The sequence below is a fragment of the Paralichthys olivaceus genome, chromosome 3 (assembly GCF_024713975.1).
Source record: "Paralichthys olivaceus isolate ysfri-2021 chromosome 3, ASM2471397v2, whole genome shotgun sequence".
NCBI lineage: Eukaryota > Metazoa > Chordata > Actinopteri > Pleuronectiformes > Paralichthyidae > Paralichthys > Paralichthys olivaceus.
Window position 1 is genome coordinate 6,672,282 of NC_091095.1, and position 15,184 is coordinate 6,687,465.

The window sequence follows — 15,184 nt, forward strand, 5'->3', positions numbered from 1 at the left end:
GCAGCAGCCGACTCATCGGCTCCTCTTTCAACACTTTCCCAACCCAGAGCGACCGGCTGTCGTCACCCCTTCCTGCCGAGGTCTGTTAGCCAGCTTAGTATAATCTCCCCTAAAAGACACTTAAGAGGAGCAGGAAAAAAACCAGGGCTTAGTGTGATAGACCCCGAGGAAAATGGTGGCAGTGAAAGCTCAGACAGCAATAAACAGGACACAGTAATGACTTGACTGAGTCAGATGGAGATGTGGTGGCTGTAAATTGTGTGTTTAGTGACGACTTCTCTCACATACAAGTGCTCTGGTAAAAGCTATAACAATATATTTTAAGTTTTAACAATGCCAGAAAGTCGACTGGAGACAAAAAAAAATCAGATTTAAATGATTTATTTATTATTAATTAAGAAATGTTACAAATGTGATAATCCTCTCACTCATATTCCTTCCAGAAAAATCTGCCAATGCCTGACACTTTAAAACACAAGGAAAAAAAAAAAAAAAAAAAGGATCTTCAGTAAACTGCATCTCTACATACATCAGTTAAAAATCACAATAACAAAAGTTTGGTTAGCAGGAGCATGGTTGTGCGTGCACAAAAAAATTCTAACTAAAACTGGCACTGGTTAGATTTGTTGAATTAAGCTGTCTGCTACTACTTGTATTGGTAAATCAGCAGTGTATAAAAAATATAAAAAAGGCCATCGTTTAAGATTCAAAAAGCAACTCAGCTTGTTTGAAATGACACAAAAAGCCATGACGGGTGTTTATCAACTCTCACTCTGAGTAAGGCTTCAAACCACTGACCTTTAAATATGTGAGCAAAAATTACATTTCCACAACAGAAATATTCTTAAATTAACTTTTGAACTTTAGAAGGTCACCACTCCACACTGCGACCTCCGTGTGACCGACAGAAAACCCTCCATGAAAGTGACAAACCTTTCAACTCTAAGAGAAAAAGAAAAGCACTAAATGTGTGTTAAATGTTGGCATATGACAAATAATGAGTAAGAAAGAAAAAATATATATATATACAGCACGGAAAAGAAAAAAAACAAAACAATGTATGCAATATGCAAAGGCGTCATGTTGTTGTGGGCAACAACCCTCCCATCCCCCCCTCCCAAATAGTCTTCACTGAAGACCCCTCAACCCCCCACCCCCCCACCCATCCACTCATACACACAGAACATCACGAAACACGATTACGTCACTAAGCCTGTTAGTTTGGGAAAAAGTGAAGCACTGTGAAACCCTCCAACCCCCTCCTCTCCCTCCCTCCTCCGTCGCCAGCTTCAGTCAGAGAGGGGAGTCAGGGCCTTGGCGCAGTCGTTCCACTCGTCCGTCTCAGGGCTGTACACCTCCATCGAGTTGAGGAACTCGTTGCCGTCGAAGCCGCCCACAGCGTAGATGGTTTTGCCCAGCATGGCCACTCCGGCATTGCTGCGCGAACACGTCATGCTACCCAACATCCTCCATTCGTTGCGGGCGGGGTCGTACACCTCCACACAGCGAAGCGCGTGAGAGCCATCAAAGCCGCCAATGACAAACAGTTTGCCTGGACAGAAAGAAACTTCAGCATCAATGAAATGACAGTTATATTCTACAAAAGATGATTATTTTCACCCGCTCGAATGAGTTGTGGTTCACTGAAATTCACATCACGAAGTTGAAACGCAATCAGAGAGACGTATTTCATGGGTCTCTAATCACCCAGTCAGTTTTAGTCCACAGTCACAATACAACAGTAACTACTGAGACGATTCAGACCTGAGTCATAAACCTTCATTTGAAGCAGACAGAAATATGACTTTGGCTGTAAATCACTGCTTTTGCTTTGAGACTGGATCTGACTGGAAAACACAAGCAGATGTCAACTCAGGGCAAAAGCAATGATTTACAATAAAAGCTAAAGGTTTAAGCTCTCAAGTGTTTTTTTATCTCATGATTCTGTTTGCATTAGAGGATGAGAAATAAAGGTTTCACTGAAACCTAAATTTAATGAAACTCGTTTTAGATAAATACAACTTCCCAATGTCATGATTCTTCGACAACCCCCCCATGCTTTTGGTGGTGGTCTTACCTGCATGGACGGCAACGGCGGCTCCCCTGCGAGCCACATTCATGGGGGCTATCAGGGTCCAGGTGTTGTTCTCAGGGTTGTAGCGTTCCACAGTGTTCAGGCAGTTCCACGACTCCGCTCCACCAATCACATACATGAAGCCCTCCAACTCACACACTGCTGCCTGGTGCCTCCCTGAAAGCACATTTTCTTAATGAATACAACTTTCTCCTCAGGCAGCAGCTCCTCTTATATCGCCTGTAATGTGGTGCAGAGTGTGTGTGGGACTGTGTGGACACGTACTGATGTTGAGGGAGGCACAATTGGACCAGGTTTTGGTCACAGGATCAAATGCATCACAGTTCTTCAGGCCCTTCTGCCCGCAGGGGTCTGAGCCTCCCACAACATAGAGTTTGTTGTTCAAGGAGCAGACACCTTTAAACAGAAGATGGGGGTGAGCTAAACTGGTTTATTACTTAAGAGGCAATCCATTTTTTACAGATAACAGATGCAACAATCAGTTAATGGTTTGTTGCAGGAGGGACTGACCTGCGTTGCAGCGGTTGGTCCTCAGTTGTGGCACTTGAACCCACTCATCAGCATGTGGGTCGTAAGTCTCCCCACAGCTCAGCTCATCAGAATGTCCATTGGAACCTCCAATCACATACAGTTGACCCTGTGAGAGTAAATGAACAACTCATTAGGTGATACATCAACCGCACGCTTGTCATCTATTTTTTATTGAGTGTCCATATAAGCATAAAACAAAAAATCGGAAATAAATTATGAATGCCAAACTGTACCATGAGTACAGCCATCTGGAATCGAGCCCTCGGAGTCCGCATGGGAGCGATGAAGGTCCAGCGGTCCTCTTTGGGGTTGTAACACTCCACAGTCCTCAGACACTCCTCTCTGTTGTAGCCTCCTGCAAGTTCATAAAGATGCACAGCGACTCAGCCCATAGTATTTTGACCTTGCTCTTTTTACAACACATCTCTCCCCATATCAAACAAAATACATGATTGTCTTACTGAAGCAAATCATTAACATCCCCACTAAAATCATGACTCATCACAGTTATGAATATTTTTACATTAACTTCAGTCTCTTAGTTTGTTCCGTGTTGCTCTCGATCATAAAAAGATCAAACTCATTATAGGTCTAATAGTTATACTCCTCACATGATGCCATCCTGTTTATTTAAAATCCTGTTTAGCACCAACCTGCCGCGATGAGTCTTCCATTCAGAGCTGCGGTGCCCAGGCCCGAGCGAGCATAATGCATGGGTGAGAGCGGCTGCTCCTCGAGCTCTTCGGGCTGGGCCTCGAAGCTGAGGCTCTTCATCAGACAGGGGGTGGCAGAGGGAGAGGTCTGAGGGCTGCTGCGACCGTGCAAGAAGATCACACACAGCACGCTGTCCAGCACAGCCAGACACAGGTAGGTGTTGTCTGGAGGGAAGATTCAAGATGGTTAAAGTTTAAAGGGTTTGATATTTTTAATTACATGATTTAGTTTTTTTTTTTTTTAAGAGTTATGGGTACATGTCAATACAATACAAATAAAATCATAACATATAGAATACAGTCCACAGGGATTAAACCACATTTGTTCCAATGTTTTCAATTTATACAAAAAAATTCCTCAACACAGCATAAAAGAAGATGTCATGTCCTTTCAAGTAAAGTTGTTGGGTTTTGAAGTTAGAACTACCAGGCTTGTTTATTTCACATCTCCTTATCATGCAGCTCCATGAGACTTTATGAAAACGTTATTCATAAACACTTACTTGTGGTCTTCTCTGAGGCGATGTACTTCCACTCTCTCCTGATGGTCGCTTTGGGGGCGTTAGCTGCTTGGTTGGAGGGCGACAGGCTTCCTGAGGAGCTGCAGCTCATCTGTCTCTGGGTGCTCTCTCGTACCGGTTTCTTCTGCAAGAGCACAGCGCAGCTACAGAAGCCAGGCTTGCACCACAGGCCCACCCATGGCCAACACCAACCAATCACACCCAACCTATACTTTGATCCAGCTGATCTGATGTAGACGTGACATAATAAAGCTACATTAAGTTTGTACTGAAAGATCACAAGCCATCTGAAGCCAATAACCCAGCATTGCAAACTACTGCCTGAGTCCAGTAAAAATCTAAATAGGGTTGTAATAAATGCTCCACATAGCCAGGCAGGCATCATAGCTCATTTCTTGCTACTTTACTGACATTAGGTTTTGGGAATAAATAGTGGCAATAAATGAGCCACAGCTACGTCTTGTCATATTGTTACTCTTGGCCGGGCACAAGCTGCACAGTAGAGCTACACACTGCCAAGTTAAAATGTGATAGAGGCGTCATCACAGTGAAGTCAGGCACAAGTTGTTGTTGAGTACCTGCACAAACTGAAGTTGGTCCTCCTCGCTACCAAACACCTCACTGTGCCCCTCAATCACCAGCCCTCCATCCACCAGCTTATGGTCAGGTGAGTAGTACAGCGTTTGCACCTGAAAGACAGACAGGAACAACACACCTATGTGGCTGTCTCCATAGCAACACACTGAGAGCCCCAGCAAAGAAGGGGAGGGGGGGGAGGAGGAGGAGGAGGAGGAGGAAGGGTGGGTGGGCAGTGCTGTGAAGAGGAGGGGGGAAGGGACGATGGCCTGGATCTTCAGTCACTTGAATGCAAAGCGTCCCTTAAAAAAAAAAAGACACACAAAACCCGGTGCCACTGCATAGAGTGGGTTTAGTGTTTGAGCTCAAGAAGGCATCAGAGTTTGGCTTTCCTTTAATTTGCATCTTAAAAAGAGGGAGGGAGCTGGTGAAGAAAGGCTGCATCTGGAAAAATCTTCTGTGAAGAATCAAGAGGAGGAGGAGCTGCATGTGGCCTCTTTCCACCTCTCCTACTTGGAAACTGGTCCTCTAGCTGAAGTAGCTGGTCATTGCGATGCCACAATGGGCAGTCAAATCCAGATGACTAAAGAGAGTAGTGTGTTGTATAAACCCCATAATAACATGTTCTGCTGACAAAATAAAACAGTGAGAAGACTGGTTGGAGTTGATCGTCTAAGGGGCAAATGTAAAAAAAAGAAGCTGAAGTTGTATAGAGATGTGAGAAGTTTATGACGTATAATAGTTCTATGTGCAATGCGGTTTTCTACATGACATGGTTTTCTGCAATTTGAGTAATTAGCCTGAATTAGGATTACTTAAATGTGCAGCTTAAAGATAATCAGTTGGATGAATTTGTTGCTAAAGTGAGCAATGTTTGTTCTTTTAAATGCAGAAATGGGTTGCATCTGTAAGTGTGACATGGACAGATGGGAGCACAGTGTTGGCTGCAAAGAGAGGCTGCCGAGAGGCAGTAGTGCTCCTCCCCTCCCTCTTTTCTCTGACTCATTACCCTGGTGGCTCAGTCCTGGCTCCTCAGTCTGGTCCCCTGCTGCTGCTAATAAACCTACAGGAGAGATAAATCAATGGGGAGGAATGCCTGTTAGTGCTGGAGCAACAAACACGCACCTGTTCAGATAGTAAAGTGGCAGTGAGACAGCAGAATCAAGGGTCAGACCTTTGAGAACCTGTTTTTGCAGTTCAGAGGAGAAGAGCACTGTAACACTCCGCTGGGCTTGTATGTAAAAAAACAACCACATACCCAAAAGAGAACTGTGGAAACAAAAAACAAGAGCAAACAGCAGCTCTTTTTCGGCTCACCTCTAATTTGTAGTATGGGTCAGGGGTACAGAGTTTCTTACTGCAAAAACCTCAACAAATCAGAGGGAAAAAAGAACAATCCTGACAAACAGCATGATAACAGCATGCCATTTCTACTTCAGCCCCCTTAATGACTTCTTAATGTCAAAAACAGGAGGAGTCAGAGAGAGGGGAAGGGGCAGGTTAGGATAGAAGATCATTCTGAAAGTTTAGCTGCGTGCCCTGCTACTGACCTCCTCCATCAGTCGTTCCAGTTGATCTCCATTCTCCCATAGGCTCCGTTGCACCCAGTTCAGCACCTTCGAGTAGAGCTTGCCATTGCTGGGCAGGGTCAGGTTGTCTTCTAGCATTACTTCTAACTATAAACACACACAGGGTATGAAACAAGAGTTAGATTCATTCACTGGAGGAACAAACTGGATGCATAAATGAGGGAATCAATACCGTGGCCTTTTCTGCACACAGAAAAACTTGATCTTACAAGATGATTATCAATTTACCTGAGCCTTAGAAATATTTACTTTAAATTGACAATAATCGGTTGGTCTCATTATGTCGCATAAGAATCAATTGCAGAGTTTCAAGCCAGTCAGCTCCTGCTACAAAATGAAAGGAATACATTAATGGACTTAATGTGGGTGACCTGTACAGCCCTAAACCAGAGACTTAACTCTAAACTATGGCTCCCACGTTGAACAAAAAACTACAGCGTAACCCTCCAACTCAAGGACTTACTATTACATGTGTTTAAGCAGCCTAGCCTTAATACAGTCTCAGCAGTGGGAAAATCTAAAAGAGGCACACTTCATACTGTAAGCCTCGTTAATCTCATTGTCAAAGTGAGGAAGGTTAAAAATACAAAGCTTAAACCAGTATTTGTTATTCAACCCAAGACCTCCAGCGCTGGATAAAGGGGGGGCAGACAACTGCCAGCAACAAGCGGCCTTATGGCGTCAGGTCATCTACACCCACTGTTAAACACATTAAGTCTTTAAACCATCATTGCACAAGTGCAAATTTAAGCTCATACCTTGAGGCGGGGAAGTTTGAGGAAGTCCTCTTGTTCAGACACTTCCAGCAGATGGTCTTGGATGAAAGCGTCCACCTTGGCCAAAACTCTACCATCTCCCATAGAGCTGGCAAAGTTACGGAAGGAAATGGCATTCTGGGAATCCATCTTAGACAACAGGTAGTCCCCACAAATCTGAGGAGTGAGTGGGAGACATTGGAGTAAATTACATGTCTTATTTCTACATTGTGAAGGATCAAGTTAAAACTCATAGGATTTGATTCCTGGGTTTGCCAAGAGGCATACAAATAACTCCAAACCTGTTTGACTCGCTCCATCTTGAACCTTTTGGCTGCAGAATAAACTTCTTTGACCAGCTCTTTATCTGCCTTAAGTCTGTTTTTCAGAGAAAACAAAGGTAGAAGGCAAGAAAAAGATGACATTGTTAATCATTTTCAAATGTTTTGCAGCGATAGGTTCAGAGGTAAAAAGGTCAAAGGTGCTACTAACTGGGCAGTATAGGCATAGTTGAGCAAGATCTCCACAGCCTCTGGGTCTAAGTCCTCAAAAGTGACATGTGATACTCCATGAGACTCAATGTCACTATTAAAGATCTCGAACAGGTAGGGACTGCAGCAAGCCAGCACAGCACGGTGAGCCATCAGCTCATGACCACACACCTGCACAAATGACAAGAGAAACATCAAAAAATGTTTTCAAGAGAAAATAAATACAGGTTTGTGCATGCCGGCCTATGCCCATGTGTGTTTGCATTAAACTATACCTGCAGTCTTACATCACAGAACTGACCACTCTTTCTCAGAGCGTTCATTTTGGCCACGGTGGAATCCAGGAAACTCTCATCCTCAAAGATCAAATAACCATTTGGAATCATCTTGGTGAATTTCGATTTGTACCTGAAGAGGAAAGGTTAAAGATAAATTAATGTATGTTTTTAGACATATAGAAATAATACCCGGCATGCTTTTCTTCTGCGCTCTTTCCTAAATGCTGTGCAACACTGTTAATAGCTGGCTTTATGAATTGATGACCAGTGGGAGGATTAGGATTAGGTGCCTGTAATGTTCATTGTGTACTATAATCTGTCCTATGCATTAGTCATGGCCTTACCTAATAGAGAATTATGCAAATCCAGGGAAGCACTACTGCAGAGAGTAGAACAGGAACCAAAGGTAGGCAAAGCAGACTGAGAGTGGAACCAAGTCTTCTTCACCCGTGGAGAGGGATGGGAATAGAAGAAATGCCAGTTGACTACACTGGTGTGATCCGTAGGGAGAGGGGGAGCAGCCGCACGGACAAACTATCAGGCTTGAAGCGACTGTAATCAAGTCCTCGGTATCCCGTTGGCTATAGAGTTGTACTTATTCTGTGTTGGTCATACATTATAACCTAGAGGGGAAAAGAGAGAAAAGGAACATGAATATTGTTAAATCTTCTTAGATGGAAAAAGGACAAACATCTAATTTTCAAGTCAATGCAGTCTTTACTGGGCATGGAAAAATAAAGACAACCTCGCACATGGAGGGGCAGATGAGAACACTGCCCGTCCTCCTCTTTCACTCATCCAGGGTCTTTTTCACAAGCCAAACATTTTCCAAACATGCGATCAACTTCTAAATGTTTTCATATTCCTCAAATGCATTTAAAATTCAACAACTGGTGATCTGGTCCAGGAATAAAACTGAAATCAAGCCTTTTCTTCCCATAACAGCGTTATCCGTTTGGTGACTTAAATTTCCTCACCTGCTGCTTCGTCCCACCCTGCCAAGCAAGACTGCTTAATCCATCTCACGCCTTCAGCTCCGTCTCCTCTCTGCCTGAAGTAAGGCCCCTCAAACCCTATCTTATATGACAACTCCCCTGTTGACTGGCTCCTCCCTATAGGAAGCCTTTCATTCTGACACTAAACTAAAAGGAAAACACTGGAGGTGACATCTTGTGACAGTGTTTCCACAGGCAGCCAATTGGTTAGAGTGATGGTCTTATTCAACTGCATCGCTGCACTATGAATTCTGGTTGGCCAACCAAGGTATTCCATTTTTCATGGAACCGTGTCCCACAAGCCCCACCCATGATTGCACATCATATCCAATAGAGAGCATCAAATAACGTTCCATCTCAGGACACTTTATACTACAGATCAAGTATAAATATCACTAGCCATAATGCTGAGCCAGACATAAGTCTCACTTGTACCAATGCAATCTTCTAAAGTGAGGTAATTGCAGGCCTGACCATATGATAATTATTCCATCTGTGATCTGAAGCTCAGTAAAATATTGAAATGCAATTCTAACAGATTTATCACCATCTCAGATGGGGGATGGGGACAAGACGGACCACAGCAGTTGCCCCACAGTATGAAACTGTATCCACTGAACACATGATGAGACTTCTCTGGGTACGTGTCCAACTTGTATGAGCTGCATTCAAAAAAGCTGTGATCAACTCAACTGTAGCATGTGTAATGTACCTGTCATTGTAGCTTCTGTCAGACTTCCCATGCAAGTGTGAATCACTGTGCAAGAATTTCCACATAGCAATTACTTTTACAGAAAATAATCCCTACAACAACAACAGTATACTTTGAAATGGTGCCAAGCAACTAGTTGAGCAAGGAAATTACAATGCCAATACCAGTTTGCTGCTATAACGTTAATTATTACGCTGCCAGATAAAACATTATGCAAAGTGATGATTTGTGTGCCAATCATTTGACTCCAACACCAACATCTTTCTTATGTTTAAAAATCAAGTTCAAGGCACCACACAAGTTTAAACATAAATCAAGAAACAGAAGGAAAAGAGGAATTATTTTAAGATTGGCCTCAGATGGCTTTTGACTCATCTGCCCCCCCCCCCCCCCCCCTTAACAATTCCACAGCATTATGCAAAAAAAGAAAGTAAAAAGGACAGAGTGTACGAGGAGAGGATGATGGGAACATCAGCCGGAAGGGGACAGAAATAAAATGAGCTATGAAAAATGTATTGCTTTACCCCGAAAAAACATCCTGCACTACTTGTCTACAGTTAACGCAGAAGTCAAGACAGGTATTGAGTTTTGTTTGACAGTTTTATGAGAAGAGAACAATGTGCGGTATGATAGTTGAAAGATTGAGTAAGTAATTCGAATCCAAAACACTAATCCCATACCATGAGACTGACAGGTCAGTAAATAATTTGACAGTCTACTGCATGAAGGCCCACCGAGATTTGTCCCAGCATTCCGACAAAGGTGGAGACACCCCAGGGAATTGGATGCAGAGACTAACAGTGTCCTATTTGTATTTCCAGGTATGTTCAATTATTTGTCTTTCCTTGTTTGCCAAAATATACTGTTGCAGTTGTGTGAGTTATAGTAGCATGAGAGCTATGAGTGTCTGGTAAACAGTCACATCCTCTTTGCATGTTAGACTTCAGCGGCAACTGCAGCAACAGTTTGTGATCTCATTTTCCATTGTCTATTTTAATGTGTGGTTTTAAATGTATTTAGTTTTTTCTTGAGCTACAAGATAGAGCACCCACTTCCATATCCTGCCATCGAAACCTATAATTCACCCGGTCTGTGAATGGATGGAGGGAACACTGACCCACTTTTGAGTAAAGGTTATGCAACAGCTGGCAGAAAACTCCCAAAGGCTGAAGGCTGAAATGTTCACCTCCTCCACATGGTTGGGTCCACCACACTCGCCTGTTGCCTGGTTCCCCTCATCTCTCCTTCTAACACTTAAACAAACACCGCTGGGCAAACCACACCCCCAGTTCACTGAATAATTCTTAATACAGAGCTGCTGCCTTAATCACATGGCTGTGATTAAATAATCACCCTCTGGTAAGACAATCTTACGCCATTGCAGGTATTACTGTGGGGACCAGCATACAGTCAATCAGATGTTAACTACGATGTTGCCTTCGAGGGGAATGGCCGCCCCTTTGCTCGCTTGCGTGGACATTAGCAAGCATATGTAGATAGACAAAACGGCTAAGCAGATTTTGTGATCTGGAAACGTGTATATATGGGCATGTGCTTGAAAACCGGGGAAGAGAAAGAGACAGAACAAAGGCAAGAGAAGGAGAAAGGGGTCGGATTGTTCACAACTTTGTCACACAGGGTGGCTCTGAATGTATTTTCCCTCTCCATTTTTCCATCTGATTAGTCACACACAAAAGTGCAGGTCTGTCACTGAGCTGTCCATGCTGGTTGGACAACCCTCCAGTGGAGAGGAGAGGAAGTGCTGGATATTTCACCCAGTTTCACTGTGTGGAAATTTACCACTTAGTTTAACATATTCTAAACAAGGTCGAGAAAATAAGAGATGGAGGCCGTACACGCTAACGGTTGTGGATTCATACACATAATAAACAATTTATCTGAACGGTAGCACAACTGCAATATATATATTATATATAACAGCAGAAAATTCAAGTGTGATTTGAGAAATCAGAAACACCCTCCCCACATTGTCAATAAATCAAGTGATTTACCAAAATTAGGAAGTAAAAAATGAGAATTAAAAAAAAAAGATCAATTCCTCTCAAGACAGTGAGAAAGCATAATTAATCATCTATTGTATAAGGTTTGAAAAACCGTTTATATTCATACATTTGTTTAAAACCGTGAATCTTATTGCTTGCTATGTGGGAAATCCCCACGTGGCTGTCCTCTTCAGAACCGGATTAACAGCACAAATGTTGAAATACTCTGGAAGAGTGAGGCAACCCGCAGCACTTAGAGAAACCTGACACTGGAGAACCGGGGAGACAGTTTCCCTTTTACTAGACAATCGATAGACCACGATCAGTCGAAGGGCGTCAACATCGTACCAGGACTGGGCACAGCCGCTCCAGTATGGCACCGAATGGAGGGTGAATAAAGGACAGGATGTACCCACGCTACGTCGCCCACCCTGCCAGCCCCACAGTGGGCCAGCCCCACAGTCGGACACCCTGGATGTCGTGTCTGCTATTCGCTGCAGAGCAATGTCATTCATCCGCCTGCCTCCTCCCCCCTCCCCCGATGCCGTGGTAATGTACCGGGGCCATGATGTGTGGCGCTGGGCCAGAAGTCATAATGGCTCGTCTGGACATACATCCCGCCATCGGAAAATGGGCCAGGAAGCTGTCGCCCAGGGAGCGCGGTCATCTCACAGACAATACGCACACTTCGGCCGCACAAACGAGGCGGACATTGGGACTGGTGTAGCCAAGGAGAAGGGGAAGGATGGAGGGAAGCAAGTGCGTGTTAGCACCGCTAGCAAGGCAGGCAACCTGCTGCTTTTAGCCGGGGATGACAGGACCGTCACACCGGCTTACATTAATTACTCCTGCCGGGGGAAATGAGGCGTTTGCGTGTGTCCGTGCTCGAGGCGCGAAAGGCTTCGTTTAGAGCCGGGAAAGTGTGACGTAGCCGAGCACACGCGGAAAGCAGTCGTTCATGTGACAATTCCTCCGCGGGCATTAAAAAAAAAAAAGAATAGACGTTTCCAGCAGTTTCCACCGAGCGTGAGCTAACACCCCCCGTTAGCCACCGTTCGTTTCAACCCCACACATGTAACACCCAGCTGGGGGACAAGCACCGCGGAGACTCCCGCTGTGACCGGCGACATGTTTAACGGTTCCCTCACAGGTCAGCGAGCAGTGACGTGACAAAGACGCGGCAAAAAGGGAGAGAAACCATCTTACCTGAGGCGTTTGACAGCAAACGATATTAGACATATTTAATGAGAATTCAGAGTCGGTTGGTTCTGGGTAGAAAAGCTCGGCTCTCTGCGGTGTTGGCAGGTCCTGTGTCCGGTTCCTCTCTCGGCTCTGGTCGGGAAGCACGTCCTCTCTCCGGCTGACTCGCGCTCGCTTTGGCGGAATGGCTGGTCTGGCGGGTGACCGTGGAGGCGCGCTCACGAGAGAAATGCAGTGTGAACGCCACGCCGCCCGTGACGTCAGCGGCGCGGGGCGGGGCCACTTCTGATGAAATCCAGGGTGACGATCGATAATCCATTTTTATCGGTGATCGATATCAGATGAGACGTTACAACATGTGCTGGTTTTCATTCAAATTCTGGATACATGTTTTTCACATGGATTATCTGAATGATTCTATTTTATAAATCATTATTCCCATTGGATATATATATATATATATATATATATATATATATATATGTGTATTCAGCCATATTGAATATTTTTTGTTCCTAGAAAAATCTTATGTCTGTGATATTTTTAATATTTAGATTATGCTTTTTAGGTTCATACTCATTTTTTAATTTTTCCCATGTTTGTCAATTAATTGAAATACATCCAAATTATATTTCTGCATGTTTTTTCATATAATGACCATTTTTTATATTTTGAAAATGTTTAACTTGTAAAGTACTGTATTTATGTACTTACACTTACATTTCTTAACAAATGATTGATTAAAAATAATATTTGTAGATAATAGGGGGTACATGAAGATAGATAGATAGATAGACTCCCAGACGGATGGGAAGAACTAGGCGAAGAGGTCAGGATAGCTTAGATGAAATCAGCGTGGAGTGCATCACATTTGTACTTAAATGGGTCTCTTGACTGATTCTGACTAACCTAAGTAAGGTCAGAGAGCAGGCAGGCTGTAAATGGGCCTCTCTGCCTATTTCTTCGGATTCAGCAGAGACACCTGCAGCTCCTGGGTCTCACCTCTGTAACGTCTCCATTGAATTCTCTCTTTAATCAAACACCATTAGTTATGCATCGTCATAATCTTTACTACATGAGTCACGATAGTAGCATGCCAGGACGAGCGGCACTGCGTGGGTCGCTTGATGTCGATCAGGCGAGAACATCCGGCCTAAAGACTTCATCACGGAGGACGAAGAACCCATTCAGCTGCCAGGACTGAAAAGAGCTTAGCACTACCTCAGTGCGTCAGTAATTAGATTAGAGGATAAGAATCACTTCAATACCAATGTGTCGGCCGGCCTTTGTATGTGCACTGTGTGTGTGAGTATATTTTTCTGCATGTGCTGTTGTTTGTGAAAACCTGGCACCAGATGTAACCCTGACAGCAGCACATGATCATTTAGCCCCGGCTTTAAAAGCACGCTGACCATTGTGTTGAAAACCTCCGTGATCACAACCGAATCCATGGGCCCAGTCAACACAGATTAAGTTTATCAACACAAAGTAATGTCTTCATAACAACCTCTTGTGCTGGTATTATTGCCACGACACTCTGCGCTTCCATCCATGCGGAGGGTGACATTCCTGACAAGGTGAGAGATGTTACTGTTGGCTCACGGTCAAGGAAATGATTGGCTGGTTTCCAAGAATGGACACCTGCATCGTATTTCACCTCCATTTGCTTTTCGTAGCCGTGTTCGTGTTCATGCCTGGAGTGTAACAGAAGCACCTCCATACACACGGTCCAGGAAACGAACCCATTCTAAGGTCATATCAGCGGAGATGTTTTCAACAAAACAAATAGAATGCAGTAGATGATGAATCACTGTTTGACGCCATGTGACTGCCAAACGGAAATGAAAAAGTCAAAAGCTGTGAATGGTAAAACACCGAAGGCTTTAATACATGAATTACAGAGAATAACCCTTTAATCAGCACCGCTTTCCTCGTCTCAAGGTTTCTGTCAGTGCTCATTGTGAGTCTTGTCTCTGGACTGTCTGACCTCAGCTTTTTCCTGTCTGCCTACGGAGGTGAATGACGATTCCCTGGCAAGTCGTCACTCCATCGTCTCAGTGTCTGGAGCCTCAGACGTGCTGATTACTGCTGATGGAGTGCAGCCAGCCAATCCTGCCTGACTTATTCCTTTCTTAAGGACGTGTTTTTGTGCATTGGTTCTGGACCAAAAAGCTTTTTAACAAGTGATCTTTATTCCACATTATTCATTTTTATATCTGTTCTGTGCTTTCATCTGTTTGCTGTGTTTTGGTATGTCCCAGCTCCGTCTTCATCATGACTCCCTGGCAGGAGAGATATTGTCTCTCAACAAGACATTCCTGGTTAAATAAATGATTAAATGAATCAAATCAAAAAGTGGGAAAGAAACAATAGTCAAATTAAGAATTGATGTCTATTGGTAGCAATATACCTTTACATATTGCATTACACAATAATATTAGGAACTGCATTATATTCTGCTAATTTGCCTTTAATATGAGATATAAGTAAGTAATACTTGAAATATATATATATATATATATATACACAACTACAAAAATAGCAATAGATACAGCTGTTTCAAATATGATGTGAAATGTATAAACTTCACTATATATATTATCTGTAGCTTTATTGTGTCCGTTCATGGAGGTACCATATCCTAAACACTAAAATGGTTCCAGATGCAAAAATGGTGTCAGGTCATTTTGAGGTTTGACAACAGAGTAAATGTTTGAAATACATG

The 15,184-nt window shown here is 43.5% G+C and overlaps 1 protein-coding gene across 1 annotated transcript; it reads right to left on the reverse strand.

Annotated features, from left to right (window-relative positions):
• Positions 1-365: 365 nt before the first annotated feature.
• ivns1abpa (influenza virus NS1A binding protein a) lies at positions 366-12,706 on the reverse strand. Its single transcript, XM_020098464.2, has 15 exons — positions 12,466-12,706; positions 7,894-8,172; positions 7,547-7,679; positions 7,273-7,442; positions 7,083-7,158; positions 6,784-6,957; positions 5,987-6,112; positions 4,439-4,549; positions 3,843-3,984; positions 3,280-3,504; positions 2,860-2,981; positions 2,606-2,732; positions 2,360-2,491; positions 2,078-2,251; positions 366-1,552 (listed from the first exon to the last, which is right to left on the reverse strand). The coding sequence occupies exons 3-15, from the start codon at positions 7,655-7,657 to the stop codon at positions 1,290-1,292; spliced, it is 1,953 nt and encodes a 650-aa protein (XP_019954023.1). The 5' UTR covers positions 7,658-7,679; positions 7,894-8,172; positions 12,466-12,706; the 3' UTR covers positions 366-1,289.
• Positions 12,707-15,184: the final 2,478 nt, after the last annotated feature.

What these genes read in the sequence shown, in the direction of transcription:
- ivns1abpa (XM_020098464.2), bottom strand. Translation starts at nt 7,657, where the DNA reads ATGATTCCAAATGGTTATTTGATCTTTGAGGATGAGAGTTTCCTGGAT. An exon ending in AGATGGAGCGAGTCAAACAG is followed by an intron (nt 6,958 to 7,082) that starts GTTTGGAGTTAT and finishes CTCACTCCTCAG; the next exon opens with ATTTGTGGGGACTACCTGTT. An exon ending in TTGTGCCTCCCTCAACATCA is followed by an intron (nt 2,252 to 2,359) that starts GTACGTGTCCAC and finishes ATGTGCTTTCAG; the next exon opens with GGAGGCACCAGGCAGCAGTG.